This window comes from Cyrtonyx montezumae, unplaced genomic scaffold, assembly GCF_038088225.1.
Source record: "Cyrtonyx montezumae isolate F1298 unplaced genomic scaffold, pur_monq_1.0 scaffold_7, whole genome shotgun sequence".
NCBI lineage: Eukaryota > Metazoa > Chordata > Aves > Galliformes > Odontophoridae > Cyrtonyx > Cyrtonyx montezumae.
In genome coordinates this window covers 15861680-15885072 of record NW_027072078.1, presented here as the reverse complement: position 1 = coordinate 15885072, position 23393 = coordinate 15861680, and the positions used below count along the sequence as shown (strand labels likewise).

The 23393-nt window shown below is 43.0% G+C and overlaps 1 protein-coding gene across 1 annotated transcript; it reads right to left on the bottom strand.

Moving 5' to 3' along the window:
• Positions 1 to 9444: 9444 nt before the first annotated feature.
• LOC136058067 (cytochrome P450 20A1) lies at positions 9445 to 23367 on the bottom strand. The gene is made up of 13 exons (XM_065751299.1): positions 23285 to 23367; positions 22751 to 22800; positions 22497 to 22663; positions 18916 to 19061; positions 18092 to 18259; positions 17342 to 17420; positions 16206 to 16321; positions 15741 to 15795; positions 14234 to 14354; positions 12616 to 12727; positions 11890 to 11954; positions 9948 to 10037; positions 9445 to 9799 (listed from the first exon to the last, which is right to left on the bottom strand). The coding sequence occupies exons 1-13, from the start codon at positions 23354 to 23356 to the stop codon at positions 9649 to 9651; spliced, it is 1392 nt and encodes a 463-aa protein (XP_065607371.1). The 5' UTR covers positions 23357 to 23367; the 3' UTR covers positions 9445 to 9648.
• Positions 23368 to 23393: the final 26 nt, after the last annotated feature.

The window sequence follows — 23393 nt, the reverse complement described above, 5'->3', positions numbered from 1 at the left end:
AACAGAAATGCTTTTGTGGGCTTGCAGCCTTACTGGTGGACACCTGTCACCCCATCAAAATCATCTTACCCATCTAGCTATGAAAAAATGTTTTTCCAGCTCTTCCGTCACAGCACTTAAAAGCACCATCCTGCATCACTGTGCTCTGAAAACTACTTGCAGATCAGCATAAAGTCAGTCTTCATAGTTAAAGCAGTGACCTGATTCTCAGGTAGCATAGGGTCACTGCACAGATCTGGCACAGATTTCTTGTATAAGACAAGCTGTCTCTTCACAGCTCTGCTCCTTCTCTAAGTATAAGCAGACCTCTGAAACTATGTGCATGCAATCCTACATCTTGGGACCATGATGAAAGCAGGAGTCTCACCATGAGAAAACTTCATTATTTATCATTTTATGATTTTATGATGGAGATAGCCAAGAAAAACACAACTTCCCTCCTCTGGCAGCTAAAGCCCACATCAAGACAGCTTACTGCACTGGGGCTATCACCTTATGGGCAAGCAGTGATTCAGGACAAAATATAGCCCAGGAATACAAAACAGGACCCAAACAACCAACTATCATGCATCAACCAGCATATAGGGTTTGATCTGTCTCATACAAGTAAAAGGATATTTATTTTTTCCATCTCTGACTCTTTAGCACTGTGTGCAGCTGGGGGGTACAGCAGCTGTGACATTGGTTCCAAGAGCCCCTACTGCTTCCACATCCAGGGAACAGTATTGCTGCAGAAGACAGCTCTCCTGTGGGGACAGAGGTGAACGGCTCAAAGGCCACAGGTTGGTCACCCTTCACCTAAAGGTCTGCAGCTGAGCTATTAATGAAGGATAAATAAAGCTGAGCTCTGCTGTTCAGGGACATCATATAGGTCTGTGCAGAACCCTAGCCTCACACAGATTTATTTGAATCAGGAGCACCAAGGCAATTCATTCTCTAAATAGCCTCATTCTTTGCTCTATGTGCTTGCTACCCACGGAGCCCAGCTATGCATTAGTTCCCCTCCTTCTCTCTGCGCTTTTCTGCAGTGTGTATCTGCTAAATATAATCTGACAGCTTACTTACTCAGGTCCACAGCCTCAGCGCCCATGCAATGCTTCTCTGTGCCAGAGCTCTATCTTACAAGTCAAGCTGTAGTCTCCCTCCCACTTCATCTTGCATGAGGGATGAGCACATCCTCATGTCCTCTTCATTTTCATATGCATCCCTCTTGTCCAAAGGGGGGTCACACAGCCACACCTCCCCTCAATTATCTAGCAGCCTCAGAGCTACACAACCAAGAATTAATTCTGATTGTCTTGCAAATGCCAGCCAGCCCACAGCTCCAATCACTTTGTCTGCTTCCACTAGAACTAGTTTTGGCTTAATTCTATGTCTTCTTGAAACCATCACACAACTGTAGCTTCACTGGATAAGGCTGCTCACACATTCATGTAGTATTTCACTATTCTTTAATAATTTCCTGTCCCAACAGTTTCAAAAGGTGCCATATTCTTCCAGTGCACATCCACTGAAATGTCTGCCTTATAGCAGTGTTACATGACCAAATCTCAGGGGCTTAATATTTATTCCAGAAAAATCTGGTCCTGGTAACATCTCAAATCTACAGGCTCATTTAGCCACTTGATAGCTGTGCTCTTTGACTCAGGAATCCAGAGCTCATTAGTGAGTACCGAGTGTTGTTTAAGTGTATACATCGCTAGGATAAAGAGACTGAATTGGAACACAGACTGGCTATCATTTCCAGCACATAGGAAGGGGAGGAGAGGAGCACACATACACAGCTGGTGTACTTTTGTTCCTCTACTGCCAATTTGATTTTTCAAGCTGTTTTATTAAAAAAATATATATATATTAAAAAAAACAGAAATCTTTATCTTAAAAAAAGTCCGAGAGCTAGGTGAATTCAACAGCTCCTAGGATAAAATGCCTGCAGTAGCCTTCCCACTCCCCTGCCTCCTCAGGAACCAGCAGTATTTCTCGCTGCTTTCCATTAACTACTTTTATTATCGGAACGTCTGCCCACATGAGTAATTGAGTGAGTCACATCAGCAAAAGCCTTGGTGGAGTTTTATGAGGAAGCCGCACTGATAATTTTTTTTTTTTAAAGACATGGCTTAATTTACAGAATGAGGATTTTTAGCTGTGATAACAATTTCAAGACCAGCGCAGTAGTGGGAGAAAGAAACAGAGAAGTGATAAGAATTTCCAGTTCTTGAGAGTAATTGAGAAAATGTGATTTCTCGGCTCAGTTTACCACACTGGAATGGTACAGCTGTAAAATATATAAAGGCTAATGCAGGATGTAGGTTTGCAGTATTTTTACCTTTACTGGAAAAAGTCACCATCAAGCTTCCTTAAGCACAAGAGGTTCACTATGAACTATGGCATATGCAGCAACAAGCCCTACCTAGCTATTGCTGCTACGCAGCTATTGCGATATAAAACCAGAGGCCCGACCCAGCAAGCTGTACATATAATTTCCTTTTTCTTTGCATTGCTGGTATACTGGATTTGCACAGGCTTCTAGGCACTTAGGTATGTGCTTAATGGGATATTTAAAATTCAAACACCCAAACAATAAAACTTGGTTTGTAAAAGCCACAACTAGTTGCTAGGCTAAAATATGAATAGTCAGTGGCATTCAGTGCAATCACACAGCATAAATAACAGTCACAGTCATACAAAGGTTTGAAAGCACAGGCCCACGCCTGAGGTTAATCTAGAGCAGACAGCTAGCAAAGAAGTGACTTAGCTCCTTCCTTTTACAAGAAAAATACCACAAAAATCAAGGTACAAATTTAATATGAATTCTGCATGCTGGAAATGCTAAGTGCTTCTAACACTTTCTGTTCCCAAATATCCTGCTCACCAATGAACGTGGGGGCAGCTGTAACCATTGGTTCCGCTGCTTTTTCACAATATGAAATGGTGTGTTCTTGCAGGCATCCCTGTCAGCTCCCATTAACTCACGTGGCTCATTCTTCTCTCAAGGCACCTTTCTTCCACTCAGACTCCTGGAAGAGCTTGCAAAAGCAGGACAGCCACATCACAGAGCCAGGATGTGGTTAGAAGCTAATCTGCCACACAGTGGGCAACCAACTACCTTTCTCCCCAAGCACAGGCAGCCAGCCTGCCTAAAGGTAGGGCTTTTTGGCCTGGAAACTCAATTTGCAGGGCTTAGAGCTATGCAAGGATGCTCATAAGTGGTTTAACAAAGGAACAGCTCCCTGGCACGGCAGAAAACCATTTACAGCCATCTAACACCCATGGTATCCTGAAGTTCGTTTCTGTAACCGGCTAACTTACAAGCACCTGAGGATAGAGTAAGAGTCAGCTTCTGTCACTCTGGAATGTTGCCAAGTAGGGACTGAAGTTGCTGCACTTCTGTTATTTAGATATTCCAGAGTTCTTGCATCTCCCAGGGCTCAGCTGTAAGGCAAACGTGTGGAACTAGATCATCAGTGCGTAGCACAAAATGCACAGTGGTCTTAACTAAAGTGAAGGAATAAATATTATATATTTGATCAATGCATAGCTAATAATCTCGGCATCAGCAGGTCGGTTGCTTTTCAGTCCAAGAAACTACAAATGCATTGAATTCATGTCAGTGCTGACATCAGGGCATGAATGTTAGTCCCCAAACTGAAAATAACTGATCTGATAACAATGAATTCCAATAGAGGATCCAAGAGTGATAAAATACAGCTTTTTTTTACACTGCCTGTTAGGCTTTATCAATGAAGATATAAGGATGTTGATAAGTTGCCTTACCTAGATCTGAGTTTGTTTTGTATTAAGGTCTGAGTCAGTATAAAACAATGCTACAAGGTGCTGATTTACAGCACTTTGCTTTTTCAGACACCCTTATTTGCTTCCCCTCTCTCACTTCAAAAGTTAAGTGCCCAAATATGACTTCCTGCTTTTCTTTTTAGTGTTGTTTCCTGGATTCATGATCCAGGGATAATGGGACAGAGCCTGTAAAGGTAACAGCACCCTTGCTTTATGTATGACTATTCTTTCCCACCCAGACATCCCTCCTCAAGACTGCTGAACACTAATAGCTTGTAGGACTCATTTAGTCTACTGCTGAAGCACAGTCCCTGAGCCAGCAGATACATACTGCTGTAGGAGCATCAGTTCGATCCGTTAAATTAAAGAACCGGAGCCAGCCAACAGCTACGCCCAGCAAGCTCTGGCTTTTCAGAGAGGCCACCAAGGGCTTTCTGCCATCAAAGTTTGAAAGGGAAGATGATCATTTTACCCTTGCTGCAGTGTCTGAGTCATTACTGAGTTGGAAGCGACTGGTTTAAAAAAAAAAAAAAAAAAGCCTTTTTTGGTGAGATGAGAAAGTTGGCAGCCAAGCAAGCACAGCACTGGCTGTCTCACTGCCAGGATTGTGACAGAGCTGACCTGCCTGGGTGCCAACAGGGAGGTGGGAGCACAGCATGCCAGTGCCCACAAGGAGCTCAGCTATGTGGAGATGGGAGAAGAAAAGCGTCAGAGTCAGGAGCAGCCTCAGCACTGATACTCAATAAAAAGTGCAAACATAGCTTGCCTGATAGCATCACAGGAACATCCGCTGCTTACCTGCAGTGATGTTTCACTGTCATCTCTGCAAACAAGGAGCTCGCCAGGGACACACTGTGTCTGGCTCCTCTGCATTCTGTTCCACTACATCCCTTCTTCTTGGGCTAAGACCTCTATTACCTTATCTTTGCTATCATTGAACTGAGAGTCAGCTATATGATCTTGCTCTGATTTACACTGGGTTTAGCCTGGAATTTGTCCTTGTGGCTTTTTACTGGATCTAATTAAATTGATCTAATTAAATTACTTTTCTTATTAAAGAGATGATCAAATGCACTGGCTGGAGTTGACAGTGCAAACACAGAACTCTGACCAATACTTATCGCTTCTAGGAAAGACTTTTCTTTAACAGGAGCAATAACACCAGAGCAATTGCATATACTTCATTTATCTCAAGTTCAGGCTTCTCTGAAAAGAAGGAATGACCTGAAAAGTATGGGAAAAAATTCTTTATGCTCTACCTTCCTCCAAATCCTTTTGTGGGAAACACAACTGTGTTTTGAATGCTAAAATTCACACAGATTTAAAAATACTTATCTTCAAGGAATGTTGCCATGGAAACCCTTATCTTCTCTCCTCCCCCACCCTCCATATGTGAGGAACATTTTCTTCATCTTTTTTTTTTTTCCCCTCTGTGTGGTAGTTCCTCTTCTCCGTCTGCTACCGCCAAAAGCCTGGCATGGAATTTTTAGAGATGTCAAACAACCTTTTGTTTAGTTGAAGACTGATTGCTAAAAAACAGTCCTGAGCTCAACTAGAGAGAGATGCCAAAGTGGGTGCACATTCTCATGCTACAGAAAAAGATAGCAGTAATATTTTCTAACAAGTTCTGTTTTGGACAAGTAGAAAGTAGCAATGAGCTGACACAGTAACTACAACAGTTCCACTTCTTGGTGGCACGACCCACATGTGAGGAACGTTTGTGTTCTCTTAAATCTTTTTTCCCCTTTCCTGTCACTCTTGACAAAATGGGTAAGGAAACAGGTGAAGTCCTGTATGTTCTACATGTTTTCATGAAGGTACTGCTCTGCCCACTTCCATTTGCCCTATAGAAGGATCCAAGCACATAAAGTAAGCCAATAATCTGTAGACCAGGATACATCTGTATCCACAGGTATCTGCCAGGAAGCCTTTTCTGTAACAAGAGTAGAAACTTTGGGAAGGTCAGCCATGGCTCTAGTGAGAGGTCAGACCTCTTGTTTTCAGTGAGAATGCACACAGCTCCTGAGATAGTAAGACGGCAACACTGTGGGTCAAGTAGTACCAGAATGTTGATGAATGAACTTTGTAGTGCGAGAAACATACAGTTTCCCCATTTTGAATTGCCAGCAACCCTTAGTTCATGTAATTGGCTAATGGAGGAGCTGGCAAAAGGGCAGTCCTAAGGTACTTTAAATCAGCAAACATCCAATCTGTCCAAAAAACAACACTTACTTTTTGCAGCAAACAGGACTGAAGTTGCAAAAATCATCCTTTCCATTTAATGGCAGAAAATAAAACATACAGCCCTCAGCCCTGCACTGCATGCCACTGCCATTACAGGTAAGTCTTTTAAACTGCTGGGAAAAGGAGACAGATATTACTGCTTTGCAATAACAGCTCTACATGCAGACCAGGTTAATTAAAACCTAGATGTAACACCACTCATGGTTATTCTGGAAGTAGTGGAAGGCTAGCTCAACAAGCTGTCTATTCCAGAAAGTTATGTTAACTGTTTAACCAGTTGTCACGAGGATGAAGGGCAGAAGCATACACCTTTATTGGCCACCATGAGAGTCAATTTCCAATGGCTTGACTGCTCCCAGCACCTGTGCTGGCTGCCTACTTCTGATAGCAGCAGGTTGCACAGGCACCGAGATATATTTAGCCTCTCGCCTTCCATTAATTTGCAGCCTTCTGTTAAAGCTTGTTCTGCAGTAATAGTCCAAGGAATGAAATGACAGCTTTTCTGCATGCTCTTCAAAACCACCAAGAGGAATTTGTGAAGTAGCTTTCTGGTGTAGGGATATGAAGCATAAAAAGGAATAGTTTCCTGAATTATATATGTATACACATTATAAATTTCTGTTGAGATTTTAAATCCTGATCCCTGACAAACAGTTAATTTGATCCAAAAGCTCAAAAATTATCTCTTGTAAGAGGAGGAGAAAGGGAGAAAAATGGTCAGAAATACGTGGGATGAAAAGCAAACTGACTACATCTTCCTTAGAAACCCAGGACTAAAAAGAACCATTTGACAGTGTACATGGGACAAGGGGCGAAGGAAGAAAGGAACAGAGCTGGTATTTCAAGCTTCCAGCTGGAACATACTACAGCTCCATGAGAAAGTTCTGATCCATGAACACTCCCATAGAAAGAAGGGGCTTTGTTGCATGATAGAAGGAGCTCCAGTTTTTTTGATCACCAGAGCATTTTATCTTGAGAATCAGGCTGTTGGAAATGATTGCCACAAAGAGTGGAATGGAAACTTACAGACTGCAGCAAACAATGTGGCCATGTCCTTGGTGCCACTCTGAGCAACGAGTAAGGAATGTCTGAGAGATACTCACTCCCCTCCTTCCTCCCAGTGTTCAACACCTAACCTGAAATGATGAGTCAGGGCCTTTTCCTAAACATCAGTTTTTGGCAAACACAAACTGATCACTGGCCTTCTCCAGCACTTTGAACCACAGACTCCTGTAGCATGTGAGGTAACTGGCCCAGACTGAGAGTACTGTCTTACAGGGTACCTGTACAGACTGAAAATTCTTAACAAATTACAGGGAATTATTCCAACTTTTTACTTCTGCAACTGCTGCAAGGCAGTTGGCCCATATAGCTCCAGAAAGGCAGAGAAATACCGCTAAGAGAAGAATGAACAATTACTCCTGGGAAGCTTTTCTGGTGTCTGAAAGCTTCACCCCTACCAGATGGCTTTACGAAAGCACATCTTAGCCACTCAATTACATGACCAAGTCAGCTATTTCTAGTCTGGTTCTTAGCAGGGCAGTGCTATTCCACCATTTTCTTCCCCTCCATTTTGCTTCCTCTGTACACCAGGGATACTTTAAAGTAAAATCCTTAATCATGCTGATTTCTCCACAGGGCTCAGAAAACATCTGCAACCTTCAAGAAAAATAAGCATTTTTTGCATAAGAAGTGAAGCAAAGGCTAACATGAATTGCCATCTGGGGACATGACCAACCTTCAGTTAAATGGAGGCCAGATTAGCAAGAGCTTTCTCACAGTTCATTATAAAAATCAATGCAAGACAGGCAGCAAGATGAACTGCACAACCCTCCTTTTTCTGCCCAGCAGACAAAAAAAAAAACCACTAGAACAGCATCTCCCCCAACGCCCACTGCACTGCAGGGGGAGAATCTGAATCTCCACGGCTCCACCAAAAGCAGAGCTGACATATTAAAGCCAAAAGCAGAATTTTCTTTGTCTGGTGCCTACAGAAGCTGGCATCAGATGTTAACCCTTCAAGAGCTGACAGAACTGCATTCAGAACAGCACTTGGCAGCAATACAACAGCCAAAATGTAAGAGCAGCAGATTTCCTGACATGGCAGAGGCAGAGGAAGGGACAGTGCCTGCAGATGGGAATTGCACTGGGAATTGCAACTACCCAAATAAATAAAGCACAAGTGCCCCTATGAGAAGTGTCTCCTGTTTGCAGAGGCAGTAGAAAACAGCTCTAATGGAAGCTACACATTCCTGAACTTCCCTGTGGGGTGCACCAGTAGCTGTGTGCAAAACAGCTCAAGCATACACAGATGCAATCTGAGCAACAATTCACCTATACAATACAGCATTTGGGTGGGGAGGGGGATAATAACTGGTGCTAACATAAAAGTTACGTTTACAGGAATAAGATGAAGAACAGACAAAAAACGATCCTATATAAAATGGGAAGTAGAAAAAACATAATTTGAATCGGTCAGATGGCAATAATACTACTGAAATAAAGGGGTAAGAGGTCCCTGCCTTGCAAGCCATTCAGCAGGGTGCTGAAAAATCTGTCAAGGGCTGGCCTATTACAGCCAGGAGAGAAAGAAAGAAAGCAGGGAAAAGCATGTGGTCGAGTGGCATGTGATGCTGTTTTGGCTGGCACTCGTTCTGGAGAAGGAAGAAGGTTCTTTGAAAGGCTTTTAACTTATTAAGCACAACATTAATTCAGAGCCCTATAAAATCAGCACTCTCCCTTTCCAGTACTTGCACAACCAATCTCATTGCTGACCGAGTGATGAATGAATTGCAAGCACCTGTCATCAATTTCTGATGCTGATTAGATTAGACACTGCCCTCCAAACTGTTAGGATGGAGAACCCCTTTCTCAGGGCTTTGTTCTGTGGTTTTATTTCATTTCATTATGTTATTACTAATGGTTCTGCCTTCTCCGGAGCAAAACCAATTTTATTCCTCCTTATTTACTAGCATTTTTCAGCCATCCATTACCTTGCAATCCTACAGCATAGGAAGATTTCATATGCAGCATGAGACCTGATGGTGCAATTCCCACCCTACTTTCTTTTTCTCTTTTTCTCACACACACTCACGCATACTTCCCACAAGACATATCTGCTCTTCTTGACATTTATAGCTGTAGCTCAAGGGAAGGAAAGACACTGAATAAAAATACCTATATACAGAGAAAGACTTTGTCCTTGTGCCTTCAAGGTCTTATCTACTTGAGATTCATGAATAGGCATGCCCTGAGGCACAGCCTCTTACCCAGGTCTGCCTGCTGTTGGGAAGGGGCTGGACTAACCAGAGGTCGAGTCTTCAACTAGCTGGCACTGGACAGTTCACTATGGCTTGGTTTTGTTGCTTCCTTTGCAATCCTTTGGGCGAAAAGAAGTGTAAAAAAGCATACAGATTACATCCACTTTAATACAACTATTCTTTGAATAAGAAAAAATTACCCAAGAAGGGTACGTGGTTAATAATGTGGAAGGTAAAAAAAATTGCATGTAAAATTCCTTGTCTGAGTCACTGTGTTGTCAGCATGATTCCCTCTAAGACACTTGCCCAGAACTTCACTGCTGGCACTTTCAGACCTTTGTTTTATTTGTTCTTAGCTTCTCTTAGACACAGTTATCCAGGCTTCTTCCTTCGGTGAGGTTACCAGCTCATATTTGGTCTCCATGACTTGTCCTTTAACTGGGTGAAGGTACAGCTTTCTTACCAGGACACTCAACAGAACTGTAGCCACCATATAGGCAAACCTGAAGAAGGAGGCAAGAAAAGAGAATAAAAACCTTGCTACGATGCAAATCTGACAAAAAAAATCAGCCAGTCTGAACTGGAATAGGCTGAAACAATTTTCTTTTCATTCTACCACAGAGACACAAAAACCTCCTTCCTGGTACTCACCTCAACTCTGGGCACTCCTGGCTTCCTGAAAAACCCAACAAGGAGAGGTTTGTCATGGCTGAATCCTCATTGAATCTCTCTGGGTCAAATCTATGAAAAACAAAACACACTGAGTGAGCACAGGGTCCTTCCTCTGGATGCATGTGCACACACACACACACCAGAGTAAGAAACTGACAATGACTCAACTGCTAAAAGCATCAAACCTCTCTAAATTGTGCTGGGTAATTCCAAAAAGATATAGGAAGGTGACTCTGCATCCACTCTGTCTGTGTTCTCTGTTGGTCAGCTGTTTCCCACACTGGTCAAAATGCTTAATAACCAAGCGTGATACAGGGCTGGAACTACTATGCTTTATCTTTTAGCAGTGGGTATTTAGCTTGAGAACTGAGCTGACGCTGCTACATGCCCTCTATTTCCCTCCAGGGCACACACAGTCTGATTTGTCTCCTTTCTGTATCCCACCCATCTTTCTGCATCCCTCCCCCTCTCTCACCTCCAAAAATATTTTCTTTTTTTTTCCTTGCCCCTTGCCCTTCTCTGGAAGCAGCTGGTGTGTGTATGTGTATATGCTGGGGGAGGGAAGCTGCTGACTCATTCAAGTGAGAAAAGTGGCTTCCAGCATTAGCATGGTGGAGGCTGTAAGAAAACTATTATCCACAGCTGGCACAAGTTAAAACTAACCAAAAGGAGACTAATAAAAAGCCATTCGGTTTAAACGTAAGTTACTACATAATAATAATAATAACTAAAAAAAAACCCAGGAAATATAATAGATTGAAGGTAGTTAGTCCTCTTTCATCTTCGGCTAAATATTTCTGCTTGTACTTCAAGCCTTTGGCTCCTTGTCTAAACATCCAGACTCTGCTTCTACCAAGCTGAAAAGGCATGTGGATGCTGACCCTCAGTTAAAGCAACATCACGCTTATGTTTCCTCTGAAGTGGCAAATTACAGATACTGAAATAGGGAAGAAATCACAGCTGTTTAGCCACACACACACACAAAAAAAAGGCAAACAGTCAAACACAGAGTTTATATATAAGGTAGATAGATGAGAGGACTGCAAAGTGCTGATCTCCCATCTCCATCACATAAATACAATCACAACCTCAACGCTCCTTCTCCTTGGAATAAACATACTGTGTTCAGAACAGTCCTCACTTCTTTAAATCATCCCTGTGAAGCCCACCTAAGCACAGTACACACCCCATCCCTGTCAAGATGCTCCTAGTTAGGCTCATCAAATTCCTGACTCTTTTGAAAGAGCTTGCAGAAAAGAACAAGCACTGCTCTAAGGGTTTTCTTCCTTCTCCTAGATTTCAGCTGCTTTTTTCTCTCTCTCTACAATAACTGACCCATGTTGTTTTTTTTCTGGCCCAAGTAATGTAAATGAAACTAACATTAATACTTGCCACCCAGAGGCCACAGTAAGCTACAGCAATTTTTTTTCTTTAATTTACAAAATATTAGCCTGGATCCAGTTTTGTTTCCATAGACAAAGTAATGAAATAGCATTTCCTTCTCTCTGAAAACACAAAACTTTTGTCAGACATTTCCTCCCTTGCATCATTGTTTCATGCTGACAGTGATTCCAAAATCACTCAGATCTAAATCTCTCTCATTCACAGAAAACGTTAAGAATTTACCAGTATTTGCTAAAGCATTATGTATGGAAAGAAAAACAAAAACAACACCTGTAAATCTCTAATGTATACACAAACAAGAAGACTGGGAGGACTGTGACTTGAACTGCCCCAAAAGGAGATGTCTGAGGACCTTCACAAATCCAGTTTCTTACAGACTCTCTCTCAATTCCAAAATCTGCTTAGGACAGGCACTTCAGCAAAGAAGGATGTTCATGCAAGTAAGACCTAGTGAATATTAATTAAACAAAGGAAAGGAATTAATTTGGAAAAGAATAAAAGTCTTGATTCTACATACTTGTATGGCGATGGCCAAGATGAATTATCCTGCAACATCACACCGAGAGCATACAGTACAAGTGTCTGCAAAAAAAAAAAAAAAAAAGGATACGTATGTCAGAACAGAACAAAATGCACAATTAAAGCTATGTCTGGACAACTTTGCAGGACAACAATTATTTTAAGGATGACTCATTTTAAATGGTCATTTTAAAACATTGTATGTTACATTCACCTACAGATTTCTATGATGAAATGCTCACATGAGAATTTTATCTTCTTAAGACCCATGCTGCAAATCTTGGTGGTTAGAGAGATCAAGATCCCATTCCTCTACTCTTACTAGTATGTATGTATGTGCCTTTTAATTCTTTGCAATGGAAAGTACCACTCTTCTGTAGGAAATATAGGTGATATGATTAGGCCTGAAGCTATGCTCTTGTTTGCACAGCTGACACCATGAACCCCTTCAAAAGATGATTCATTCCAGTGGACTCAGAACCAGAAGCCAACTTGCTCAGGAAGAGAGCACGAATTACCAGAGCCTATCCCATAGAGGAACTGCATGGCAAACTTTGATTAAATAGTACTTTCAGATGACAGACCAACTGCTCACGTTAAACATGCGTCAGAAGAAACTGTCTTACTCCCTTATCCCTCCAGAAAAAAGAAGTATGATTTAGAGGAAACAGGAAATTTCCATCCAGGAAAGCAGGGTGGCCTAGTGCTCCCAGTACTGCCCTACCTCTTTGGGGATAGTATGTTGGTCAACTCTTCCCTCCAGCTCCTGCAGCTGAGCAGCAATGGGAGTAAGCTTTGCTGTTCTCACTGTCTCGCACAGGACTTGCCGGCAGTATCTGCAATCAATAAGGTTTGGTCAATTATATCCTTCCAGAAAGAAGCTTGTTCATGTCCTTGTGGTAGGCAAGGAGAGCTTGGTCATTTGCTGCCCTCCAGGACCCCAGTCTGCTCCTGCAGCTGCCTGCAGCCATGCTGAGTGAGGAGCTGGTTTTTGTTATTTTTTAATCTGACAAAGAGTTCCAGAATCTTTTCAATAAGATTGAATCCCATTACCAGTTCATCAAAATCTCTCTCATCCCACCTCTTCCAGACCTTAAATCAAACTAATCCAGCTGGAAAAGGTAAACACACCATTCCTTTTCCAATACCTCTCACTCATATGAGAAGCAGCAGGAAACCCATGCTAATCTCCTTTACTGAAATCTTAACACTAGTCCCAATACAAAACACACCCAGCTATGTGAACATATGTGTGAAAAAGAAAGGCACACAAATCACCTTCCTACTTCTGTAGCCCTCCAGAAAGAATAAGCTTTTAAGCTTTCTGTCTACATTTATCTTATGTCAAACCTACAATTAAAATTATTCGTTACCTTCAGAAAACCAGAACACAAAACAATCTAGACAGACATATCTGCTTCTTCCAATACCCATTTCCACCCTATTTCTGTGCTATATGCAAGCATCGGTGGGAGACCCAGATTTCTCATATTCTCCCTGAAACCCTGGGATAAAGCAATGAGTGGACATCACTCATACAGAAAACAAACATTGTTTATCCACAAAAATGCTAATTCTCATCCTTGCTCCACAGCCTGTAAAAAGATTAACATGAACACCAGGTCCTAATGACTTTATTCCTGAAATCCTATGCCTAGGGTTAATAAATAGCCAGCATACACACCCACCACATTTTTTTTTCCCTCTTTGTTTCTTTATACATGTGAGAGAAGCCACTACTCTCTGTTTCATTTCATCTCCATGGCTTAATAAAGATCAGGGGTAAATCTCTGCTCCCATTTATAATTTCTGAAGCCCTAATCCATCTAAGGCTCATACCAAGACTGCTGTGAACCCCAAAACTGAATATACATTAAATTTTAAATTTTGCCAACCTGATCCCTTGAGATACAGAATAGGATGAAGATGATATTCTCAATCTTTTATTCTGAATTACCCCTCCTCCTGAAAGGACTTCAGTTCCCTTGATACAGGCAAGACTCACTGGTGGCTGATTAGAGACACTTTCCAGGGGTCAACTTGGCACAAAGTGTTTTTCATGCACCCAGAGCACAGATTCTGTGCTCTCTTCCCCATCAGTGAACCTCAAGGGTCTCCTATAGACACCCTGAAGAAAGCATCCCACTCCCCATTATCTGGAGTCCTACAGTGGATTCTATTTCTGCTGCTAGTCATCCCGTGGTCTGATCACTTCCAAAACATGTTTTTGGATGCTTTCTCCTGATCCAGCATAGGCTGGTCTTCAGCCTCTGGTACACGAAGCCCCTGTTGCCACTTCACAGGAAAACCTTTCACACTGCATTTCCTTCCAAGGGAACCACCTGAGTTGTTCAATTTTCTCGTGTGTAATTGGTCCCTTCCCCAGAACATGGTCCACCTCCTTGTAGAGATTCTGCTGTACATCTTCTGATGCTGTCAGGAAATAGACTGCCCAGGTACACACTGTGGAAGGAATCAAGACAATATTGGATCCAGCAAATTCAAACCTTTATCCTTTATTTCAGCCTTCTAGCTTCCTGCATTTGCAACATTATTTTTCTGACTCAGACGAGGGTGACCTCTGTTCACAGTATATTGTACTGATTCTCTATTCAGTGTCAGAAGCAGAGGTTGAACTCTAGTGTAACAAGAGACTCTGCAAGATTAAATTTTCTTTCTAATGCTATGAGGAGCTTCAGAAGCTGTGCAGGACAGTGAGACATTCAGTCTCACAGCTCTGGGGAAGAGACCTCACAATCCAACAAAGCATTGATCTAAGTATGTCTCTTATCCAGCCTTGTGATCCATGAAACAGCTGTAATGCTCTAGCAACCACCCCTTCTGGGGAACCAGGGTAATTAGATCAATCAACTGAAAGGCTGGTTTGTTTATAGCACCAGAAAATTCCCTGCCTGGGTTCCTGACAGGTAGGGAGAACAGAACAGCTTTCTGCAGCAGGTTGGCCAGCATTTGTCTCCTCTACAACTATCTTGTGAGGTCTTCAGAAGATATACTCAACAACACACTGAGAAAGAAACCTTGCATAAGAAATAAGTGTGGAGGAGGCAGTTTCTCTAAAGCTACAAGACTGCTTCTACCACTCCTGTCTATTTATAAGAACTATCTGGCAACCCCTGAGGAGACAAGTGCTTTCAAAAGACTGTCTTTCTGGAATATTTGAAGAGGATAATCTTCAAGGATAGCATTAAGGTAGATGTCCAATTTACTTCCCACATCTTTCAATATTCAGCAGCATCTGAGAGGTTTTGTTTGAAGTCCCTGTCCCATTGGCTGAAATACAGGACCTGATAATCAGGGGTTAAATTCAAACCACCTTCACATGATAAGAGATTTTACACAGCTTCTGGCTATATTTTCATTTACTTTTTTATTTTTATCCTTAAAAAATCCTGAAGTATATAGGAACTCTTCCATATATGGAACATACCTATCCCCCAGGAATTCAAAGCAGCCAGTCACACCTCAGTGCTCTGCTCTGACTTCTTCCCCATGTACCAGAAGCCATTTCACATCACAATCTTGGAGACTTGAAATTTTTGGTACTCTTTCATCAAATTTAGCACCATTTGACTGAGGTTAAGAGTACAAGCAAAAAGCAACAGGTTCACCAAAAGGCTAAGATGGCTGGCAAATACAGCTTCAATTCACCGGCTGTGACACTGTATTGAGAGTGTGCTGTAAAACTACCTGCTTCTATACCTCTGTAGCTCAGGAGAGACAAAAGGATGGATATCAGTGTTTATTAGCCTAGATTAAATCTCACATTATCACACTCAGTTTTAGACAGCTGAATCTGAAAACAGAAAGTTATTTATGACCTGTACTTACAGTTAGCAGTAATTATGCAACCTGCCAAGGAGAAAATCATTGTATCTTCCAAAATCTAGGAAAAAAAATCTAGTTCAGAGAACAAAGTCCATGAGATGCAAAGATTAAATATAAACAGCACATTTTCCACTCAAGCACATGAAATCCCTTTAGTGCAGAGAGCAGGAAATTCATCTCTAAGACTGAACCCTCATACAGAGCTTCTACTGTAATAGCACTTGAGACATGCTTAATACTAACACACTTCTAGTTTATAAAAATAGCAGTGAAACAGTGGCAAGGAAAGCTACCAAGGTCTAATTCAATTAAGCACAACAGGAATGGAAAAAGAACCAGAGAGAACACTGTATTAGTAAGGAATCTGACCCAAATGCAAAAAATTAGATTAATCAAAGGCTACAACATATTAAGATGCCAATCTAATAGAACTCCATTAGTGTGCAATGGCATAACATCTGTACAAACCTGCTGGTCACTAAGACTCCCCTGTAGCAAGGTATCTATAAAGACATGCCTGTTGAATGATCTGCCTCGACGTTCCTTTATGACTTTCCGTAAGGTAGATTCCATCTCTCTCAGAGCTTTGGGAAACAAAAGAAATAATAATTTTAATCCTGGTCACTCTGAGAGCTGCAGAGAAGTGAATCCATCTCCCCAAACAGATTTTCAGACAACTGTCTTTTGTGAACTCGCTTACAGGAGCAGCCTCTATTACATGTTAGCATTAAATGTGGAAGTTGATTTCTCTAATTTAGATGAAAATGTAGGAATGAATACCACAAAGTTGCCTATAAAAAGCCACCTTTACAGGTATAAACAAAACATATACTCTGTGAGTTGAAATCATGTAAAGGAAGGTCAAACAATAATCAGTGTTGAATCATCACGTAATGTGTTTAAACAGCTCCCACAGTTAAAATGTTTGAGCCAGATTACACTACTTGAATTGCCTGTGGTTATAATTACTCAAGTGTTATGGCACCTCTGCAGATTGACAGTCTCCCTTTTGCCAGAAGCTCTACAAAAATGATTCCAGAGGAAGATGGTGCTGAAGAGTCTGCACAGACAGAGAGAGGAAAGTGGGGCAAGTGTGGGAGGATTTAGGCACATAGGTTCCACTGATCTCAGTATATGTGGATGCCTAACTATTGGTGGCTGTTGTGGGAACTAGGGGGAGTTAGGGACCTAGATGCTGCTGGCTGATGGTTTAAGTGGCCCAATCCAGACACATTCAGGATCTAGAAATAATTTCTTAGCTTTAGATAAAAGCTTTAATTATTAACTATGACCAAATTACACAATTAGTCTTCACTAAGCACAGCTGCCTACCTACAAGAGAGGTCAAAAGTTAGGAAGACACACAAACAAAGACACTAGAACTACACCAACAGCAGGCTTGTCTCTGACTACAAAACAACGGTATCTTTTAATCTTCTGCAAGAGTAAAGAGGACACATATGGTAGCTTATGGCACAACAACAAACTGCAGAAAAGCCAAGACAGCTGGGCAAATTAAGTGCTTCCATATGCTAGGTAACTCCTAAGCATTAATCAGAGTGGAAAAGTGAACTGGGAGGGAGACTGATTCGAGAAGAACCCACCATCTTCATAAAGCTTCTTCCTAGTTGTGTTTTTGTCAAGGGACCCATCCATGAAACCTTTCCCAATCTCTGACCAGATCTGAAAAAAGGATAGAGAGAAGAGCATCATTACTCACCACAGGCAGGGATTCTTTCATTCTTCCCTATTCAGTAAAATGAAAACATTAAATAAAATGAAGTATTTCTCTGAATACAAAACTAGTGTCCTCATTAGAACACCATGCCCTACTCTAATTCTTACATTTCTAACAGCTGAAACTGAGCTGAAATGAAAAACCTGTAATTACAACTGCATGGGAAAAGGCAAGGCCATCCTGATTGGGAGATGAAACCGTTTCTTTCCCACCATACCACCAACAGACTTTACATCCCCAAATGTGAACACAGCTTCAGATTTCTCCTCTCCACAACACCACTTCAAAAGTTGTCTGAAAATGCAATGTTCCACTGGCCTTCCCTGGAGATTTTAACTGACTTAGATATCAAAAAACAGTAATTGTCACTGGATCCCAATTCTTGCAGATTCTTTAGAAACACCTGGCTTAAGACTAACCACAGTAAGACCAGAAGGATCTTTCTGACAGTTTTAGCTCAGACAGTTGAGTCAACAAGTCCTCAAGCTTTTAAGCTTAATGTCAGCATAACGTCCCAGCAACAGCTTACGCTGTCTCTTACTGAACTGTACACAGACGCAAGCTGTTAGCTTGGAAAAATGGTACAGGTAACTTGCTGGCTTTTTGTGACACTTACTGCATCATGGTGCCTGCGGAATCGAATGACTTCGTGGTCATCTTCAAAGCTGCTGCCCATAGCTGTCTGCGTAACAGACTTCATAGCAAAGCCCAGCATGTGCTGGCAGAGTGGTACATGCTGAGCCTCAGGGAGGGAGAGCCATTTGGCTAGCAATTCTTCTGACAACTAAAGAGGGAAAGAATCACTAGTTGACACTAATATCAACAGTCCTATTGACCAAACAAACCCCAAACTGAAGGCATTCCCACCCTAAGTTCCTCAGACAGACCATACTTTGAATGCCATGGTGTGCATCCACACTTTTGAGGGTTTCCTTTCATTGTTAGCTTGAACAGTAACATTCTGCCATCATATATCCTGCCTAAGTCCATGCTTTTTCCAGAGTAAAACAGCCCTGTCCATTTCCTGTTCCCTCCATGAGAAAATACCTTAAACCCTTTAATGCAAGTAGCTCTAAATTGAGAAAAAGACTGGCTGCTAGACTGAGTCAATAGAACAGTTCTCCACTTGTCTGTGGTCCCAGCAGTTGGTTCCTTGCTCCTCCTTCCTGTCTTGTAAAATAACTCTAGAAACCATATGATCCAGTTTCTCTAACTGCACCTGATGTCTTGGCATAGAACACCAGCAAACTTATCTTTCTCCCAGCTAACAGGAACCAAACGCTCACACTGTGTTTGAACAGGCAGAAGCTGTTCTCTGTCTCAGAAGCTTAAAATTCCAGTATAAACTTGAATGCAGCTTCTTTATTCTAGTAATCATTCCTCATTAAACTTTCCCCTGTGAGCCACGGAGGGTTTCTCCACTGTAGAAGAGTAAGATACCTTCTGGATGAGAGCTAAGTTACTTTGCAGGGACTTTGTCACACCATTTTCATACAGCTTTCTTCTCAGGTGGCTTTCCCCTGTATCCCCATTCAGACCGGACTGGTACCTCAAGAAGGATTTCAGCATCATCTCAAAAGGATCCGCTGAAAGTAAACAAAGAAAACTTCATTCAGAAATCTCTTCTGTACAGGAATGACGAAAATAGCCACCTCTTTGACGGGGTGCTGCTACTTCTGGGAGGTGAGCGAGGCATAGCTCCTTCACCAGGAATGCTCTCTTTGGGGTATTAAATTCTCTCGCTCCACATGGATTAGGATGCCATAAAGATTCTTCCTGTGGCAGGGCACCATCCTACCATCCTGTGCTCAGCTCCTCCTGCACAGGTGGCCTCCTGGCTCCACCAAGCTGCTTTTCTCAATACTTTCCATGAAAGTGCTTTTGGAAGCTTGTTCCCAACTTCCCAGGGTCAAGCTGGCTCTGCCATCAACTTGGTCTACCCCCCATTTTCCATAACCACAGCTTGCTTCATTTAGATCTTTTACTCCGAATTTCATCACCAGGGTTTCTATGTAATTAACAAAGTACATTAGGAGTCAATGCAAAACTGTGCAACTGAGTATGGCCTACTACATGCTTTTCTGTTCTCGTAAACTTTTCTGTGAGTCTTTTAGAACTGGCAGAATCTCTAAGCAGCAAACAGGAGAGTTTCAAGTGAGAGATTTTCAATGTTTATCATGGTCTGTTTTTTTCCCAGATGGAGAGTGAAACCTTCAAGGCACCACAAAACATCAGGGCTGGGCTAGACATATATGACTACCTACTGTGGAGGTGCCTAGGACTCCCAGCAGAGATCAGAGCCTCATCATGCTACTGGACAAATCCCCAATGAGACAATTCCCACCTTCAGAAGATTTGCTATCAAATGGCAGCTAACGAAACCAGAAGTATGAATGCAGTGGACTAGTGCTGATGGTAAAGCCCACAATGCAAAGAGTCTGGTAAGCAGACTCATTTGGAAAGGCTGGAGGATGCTTAACATCATCATGCGCAGAAACTACAAAGTTCTGGTGTGGATGAAAGACACCGCTAGCTCAGCAGCAGGCTTCATATTTTTCTCACCCTAACCCAAGCAAACTGACCGTCCTATACCACTGCTACATTCAACGTCTCAAATTCAGCACTGCAGAGCCTCAGCTGCCCTCTGCATAGGGCAGCCTTCACCCTGTAGCATTCAGGAATCACCTATTACTCCACAGTTACAGCAGACTAGTGATTCCACAAGGAACAAATCCCCAGCACAGACAGAACTCTGTCCTGCCAAGCACTTCTATAGACTTCATTTTTGTACTAGTCCTGAAAACAACCCTAGTGTTACATTTGCACTTCCGTAAGTTAAACGTATCAGATTTTCAACTGTTTAATGTCCCAGAAACACAGTTCTATGCTTTTCTTGCCTAGATGTCTTGATTACCTAAGAAGTGCGATCACGCTTAGTTTCATTTCCCACTGCACATTTAAATGTATTCTTTTTAAACTGCTGGCATCTGCAGGAGCCAGATTGTACTGTAGCTGCCTTAGTTGCTTTCTACATCTAAGCACAGGCATTTCACCAGTATTCCAGTAGCGTCCTCCAGGGGTCCGTGCTGTGTCCAGTCTTGTTCAACACCTTCATCAGTGACCGTGATGAGGTGATAGTGGCCACCCTCAGCAAATTTGCTGATGATACAAAGTTGGGAGGATTGGCTGACACACCTGAAGGCTGTGCTGCCATTCAGCAAACCCTGGACAGGCTGGAGAGCTGGGCAGTCAGAAACCAGATGTAATTTAAAGCAAGTGTAGACTCTTGCACCTAGGGAGGAATAATCACATGTACCAGTACAGGTTGGGGGATGACTTGCTGGAGAGGAGCTCTGTAGAGAGGGACCTGGGTGGACGACAGGTTGATCACGAGCCAGCAGTGTGCTCTTGTGGCCGAGAGGGCCAATGGCATTCTGGGATACATTAAAAAGAACGTGGCCAGCAGGTCAAGGGAGGTGATCCTTCCCCTCTACTCTGCCCTGGTGAGGCCTCATCTGGAGTACTGTGTCCAGTTCTGGGCTCTCCAGTATAAAAAATACAGGGATCTCTTGGAAAGAGTCCAGCGCAGGGCCACAAAGATGGTGAAGGGTCTGGAGGATCTCCCCTATGAAGAAAGGCTAAGTGAACTGGGTCTCTTTAGCCTTGAGAAAAGAAGACTGAGAGGGGACCTGATCCAGGTTTATAAATATCTGATGTGTGGGGGACAAAGTAGCAAGGCCAGACTCTTCTCAGGAGTATGTGGAGACAGGACAAGGGGGAATGGACAGAAACTGCAGCACAGGAGGTTCCACACGAATGTGCACAAGAACTTCTTTACGGTGAGGGTGACGGAGCACTGGCACAGACTGCCCAGGGGGGTTGCGGGATCTCCTTCTCTGGAGATATTCAAGACCCATCTAGATGTCTACCTGTGCGACCTGATGTAGGGAACCTGCTTTGGCAGGGGGGTTGGACTTGATGATCTCTTGAGGTCCCTTCCAACCCCTATGATTCTATGATTCGTGTACACTCCTAACATCAGTACTCTTCTAAGAGCACGTTTGCTCAAGGACTGTCACCACTTTTCCAAGCTTTCAGAAAGCCACTATCGGCTCAGCTTTCTCCAAACATACTTAAGTGGATTCAGATCTTTCAGAATGAGCTTACACCTTCTGGAGTGCAAACGCTATCTAATGATTCTTGCTGATCTTTAACTCCTACTCCTTTCCCAGACCGTCAGCAGTTTTTTCAATTTGTTATACAAACGTATGTGAGTAACATCATGACCCCAGGATAAGCTGAGACATCTTCCTGCGCTATTAGGCTATTAGACTACATGAGAGGAAGAAAACTGGAAAAAGAACAGGTGAAACCCAAACAGCAACCTAACTTCCTTACTGTTTGTGATCACCTTAGGAAGCAAAACATCCACCTGAGAGCCTTCACTAGAAATTAAAACACCTTCACTGGACTACGATTCAGCTACCAGCTCTACTGACCACTTTCAAGTCCAGAATATCATTAGAAATTTTCAGCACAGAATTCTGTAACTCAAACAAAATCTAAAATGAAAGAACTTCTTGAAATAAGGCTTTAAAAAGCTACACAAGGGAGCTATCAGAAACTATCACAGCTCTTTTCAGACTTAATTTAGCAAAATCCCCCCTTCTTAAGTTGTACTTCATGTTGCTTTAAATAGTATCTCAATTTACTATAGGATTTTCACCTGGTCGCTTCAAGTGATTAATGAACACAAGCTCTCCATAAACATTTGCCTATAAGCAGCAGGTGAAAAGCAGATGCACAGTAATTTCTCAATAGCTGCTGGGCTGCAGCAATTCTTGGTCATTGACACTGAATTCCAATAAGCAGGACCAAAGACATATCTGAATAACTATGTCAGCTGCAAACTAAGCTTCATTTTCCTTCTATTAAAAGAGAAATCTGTTTCCTTTGATACGTAATGCACAGTGAGGTCAAACAGAACAAAGAGTCTCAGAGACAAAGCAGATGACACTTACACGATCGGTTGGGGTTCACGTGTTGTTTCAGGAGATCAATAGAGCCGAGGCTGACAACAAGGCGCCTTCCAAACCAGAAGGAGACCAGTGGGCCATATTTCTCATGAAGGTTCACCAGGAACTCATGCAAACTTCTGCTGGCAACGATGTCTGGCAGGTTGCCATCCCTGAGGAACACAAATAAGTCATGTGGTCGTGGGCAGCATCCACCACCAAGGCTGAACCTGATCAATGTCAAGATGGGAAGCACTTACTTGTCATCAGTTGGAGCCAGCCCAGGGATACCTGACGCCTGCCTAGATGCCTGGACAGCAAAAGGAAACGTTACCAGTCTTCTTGAAATTAGGTTTTAGGAAAGCTTCCCAACACGAGAGCTAGACTTTCCGAATCGATACCACAGTGCTATTTACAAACATCAAACGAAAGCTGGACAAAGCGCATCCTTGGGCCTCAGATCTGCCGAGGTTTACCGAGCTGATGAGCTGTATGCGCGTGCCTGGCCAAACCAGGCTCTAACCACCACGTCAAATGGGAGGCTCCAGCCTAGAGCCGACACCCAGATTTTGCCCGAGGATTCGCGCACAGGCAGACCGCAAGCCGAGCACACGAAGAGGGCTCAATGGGACGCGGAACACGGGGAGCACGGCCGCCCCAGGCCGGAGCGCAGCCCCGCTGGCCCGGCCCGCACTGCCGCAGCCCGCGGCCACGTCCCCGGCAGGACGGGGCCGTACGGTGAGGACCCGAGGCCGCTCGCTCCCTGCCCGCTCCGAGGGCCGGGCCGCCATTACCGGGTAGAGGTAGAGCACGGCGCCCACAAGGATGAGCACGAAGGTGACGGCAAAGATCGCGAAGTCCAGCATGGCCGAGCCGGACCAGGCGGCGGCGGCAGCTCGGCCC

Excerpts from the sequence above, each read along its gene's own strand:
- LOC136058067 (XM_065751299.1), bottom strand. The coding sequence starts at position 23,356 with ATGCTGGACTTCGCGATCTTTGCCGTCACCTTCGTGCTCATCCTTGTG. Across the intron at positions 18,260-18,915 it reads ACTTAGCTCTCATCCAGAAG|TTGTCAGAAGAATTGCTAGC; the intron begins GTATCTTACTCT and ends TTCCCTCTTTAG. Across the intron at positions 15,796-16,205 it reads GGAGTCTTAGTGACCAGCAG|ATTTTGGAAGATACAATGAT; the intron begins GTTTGTACAGAT and ends TTTTTTTCCTAG.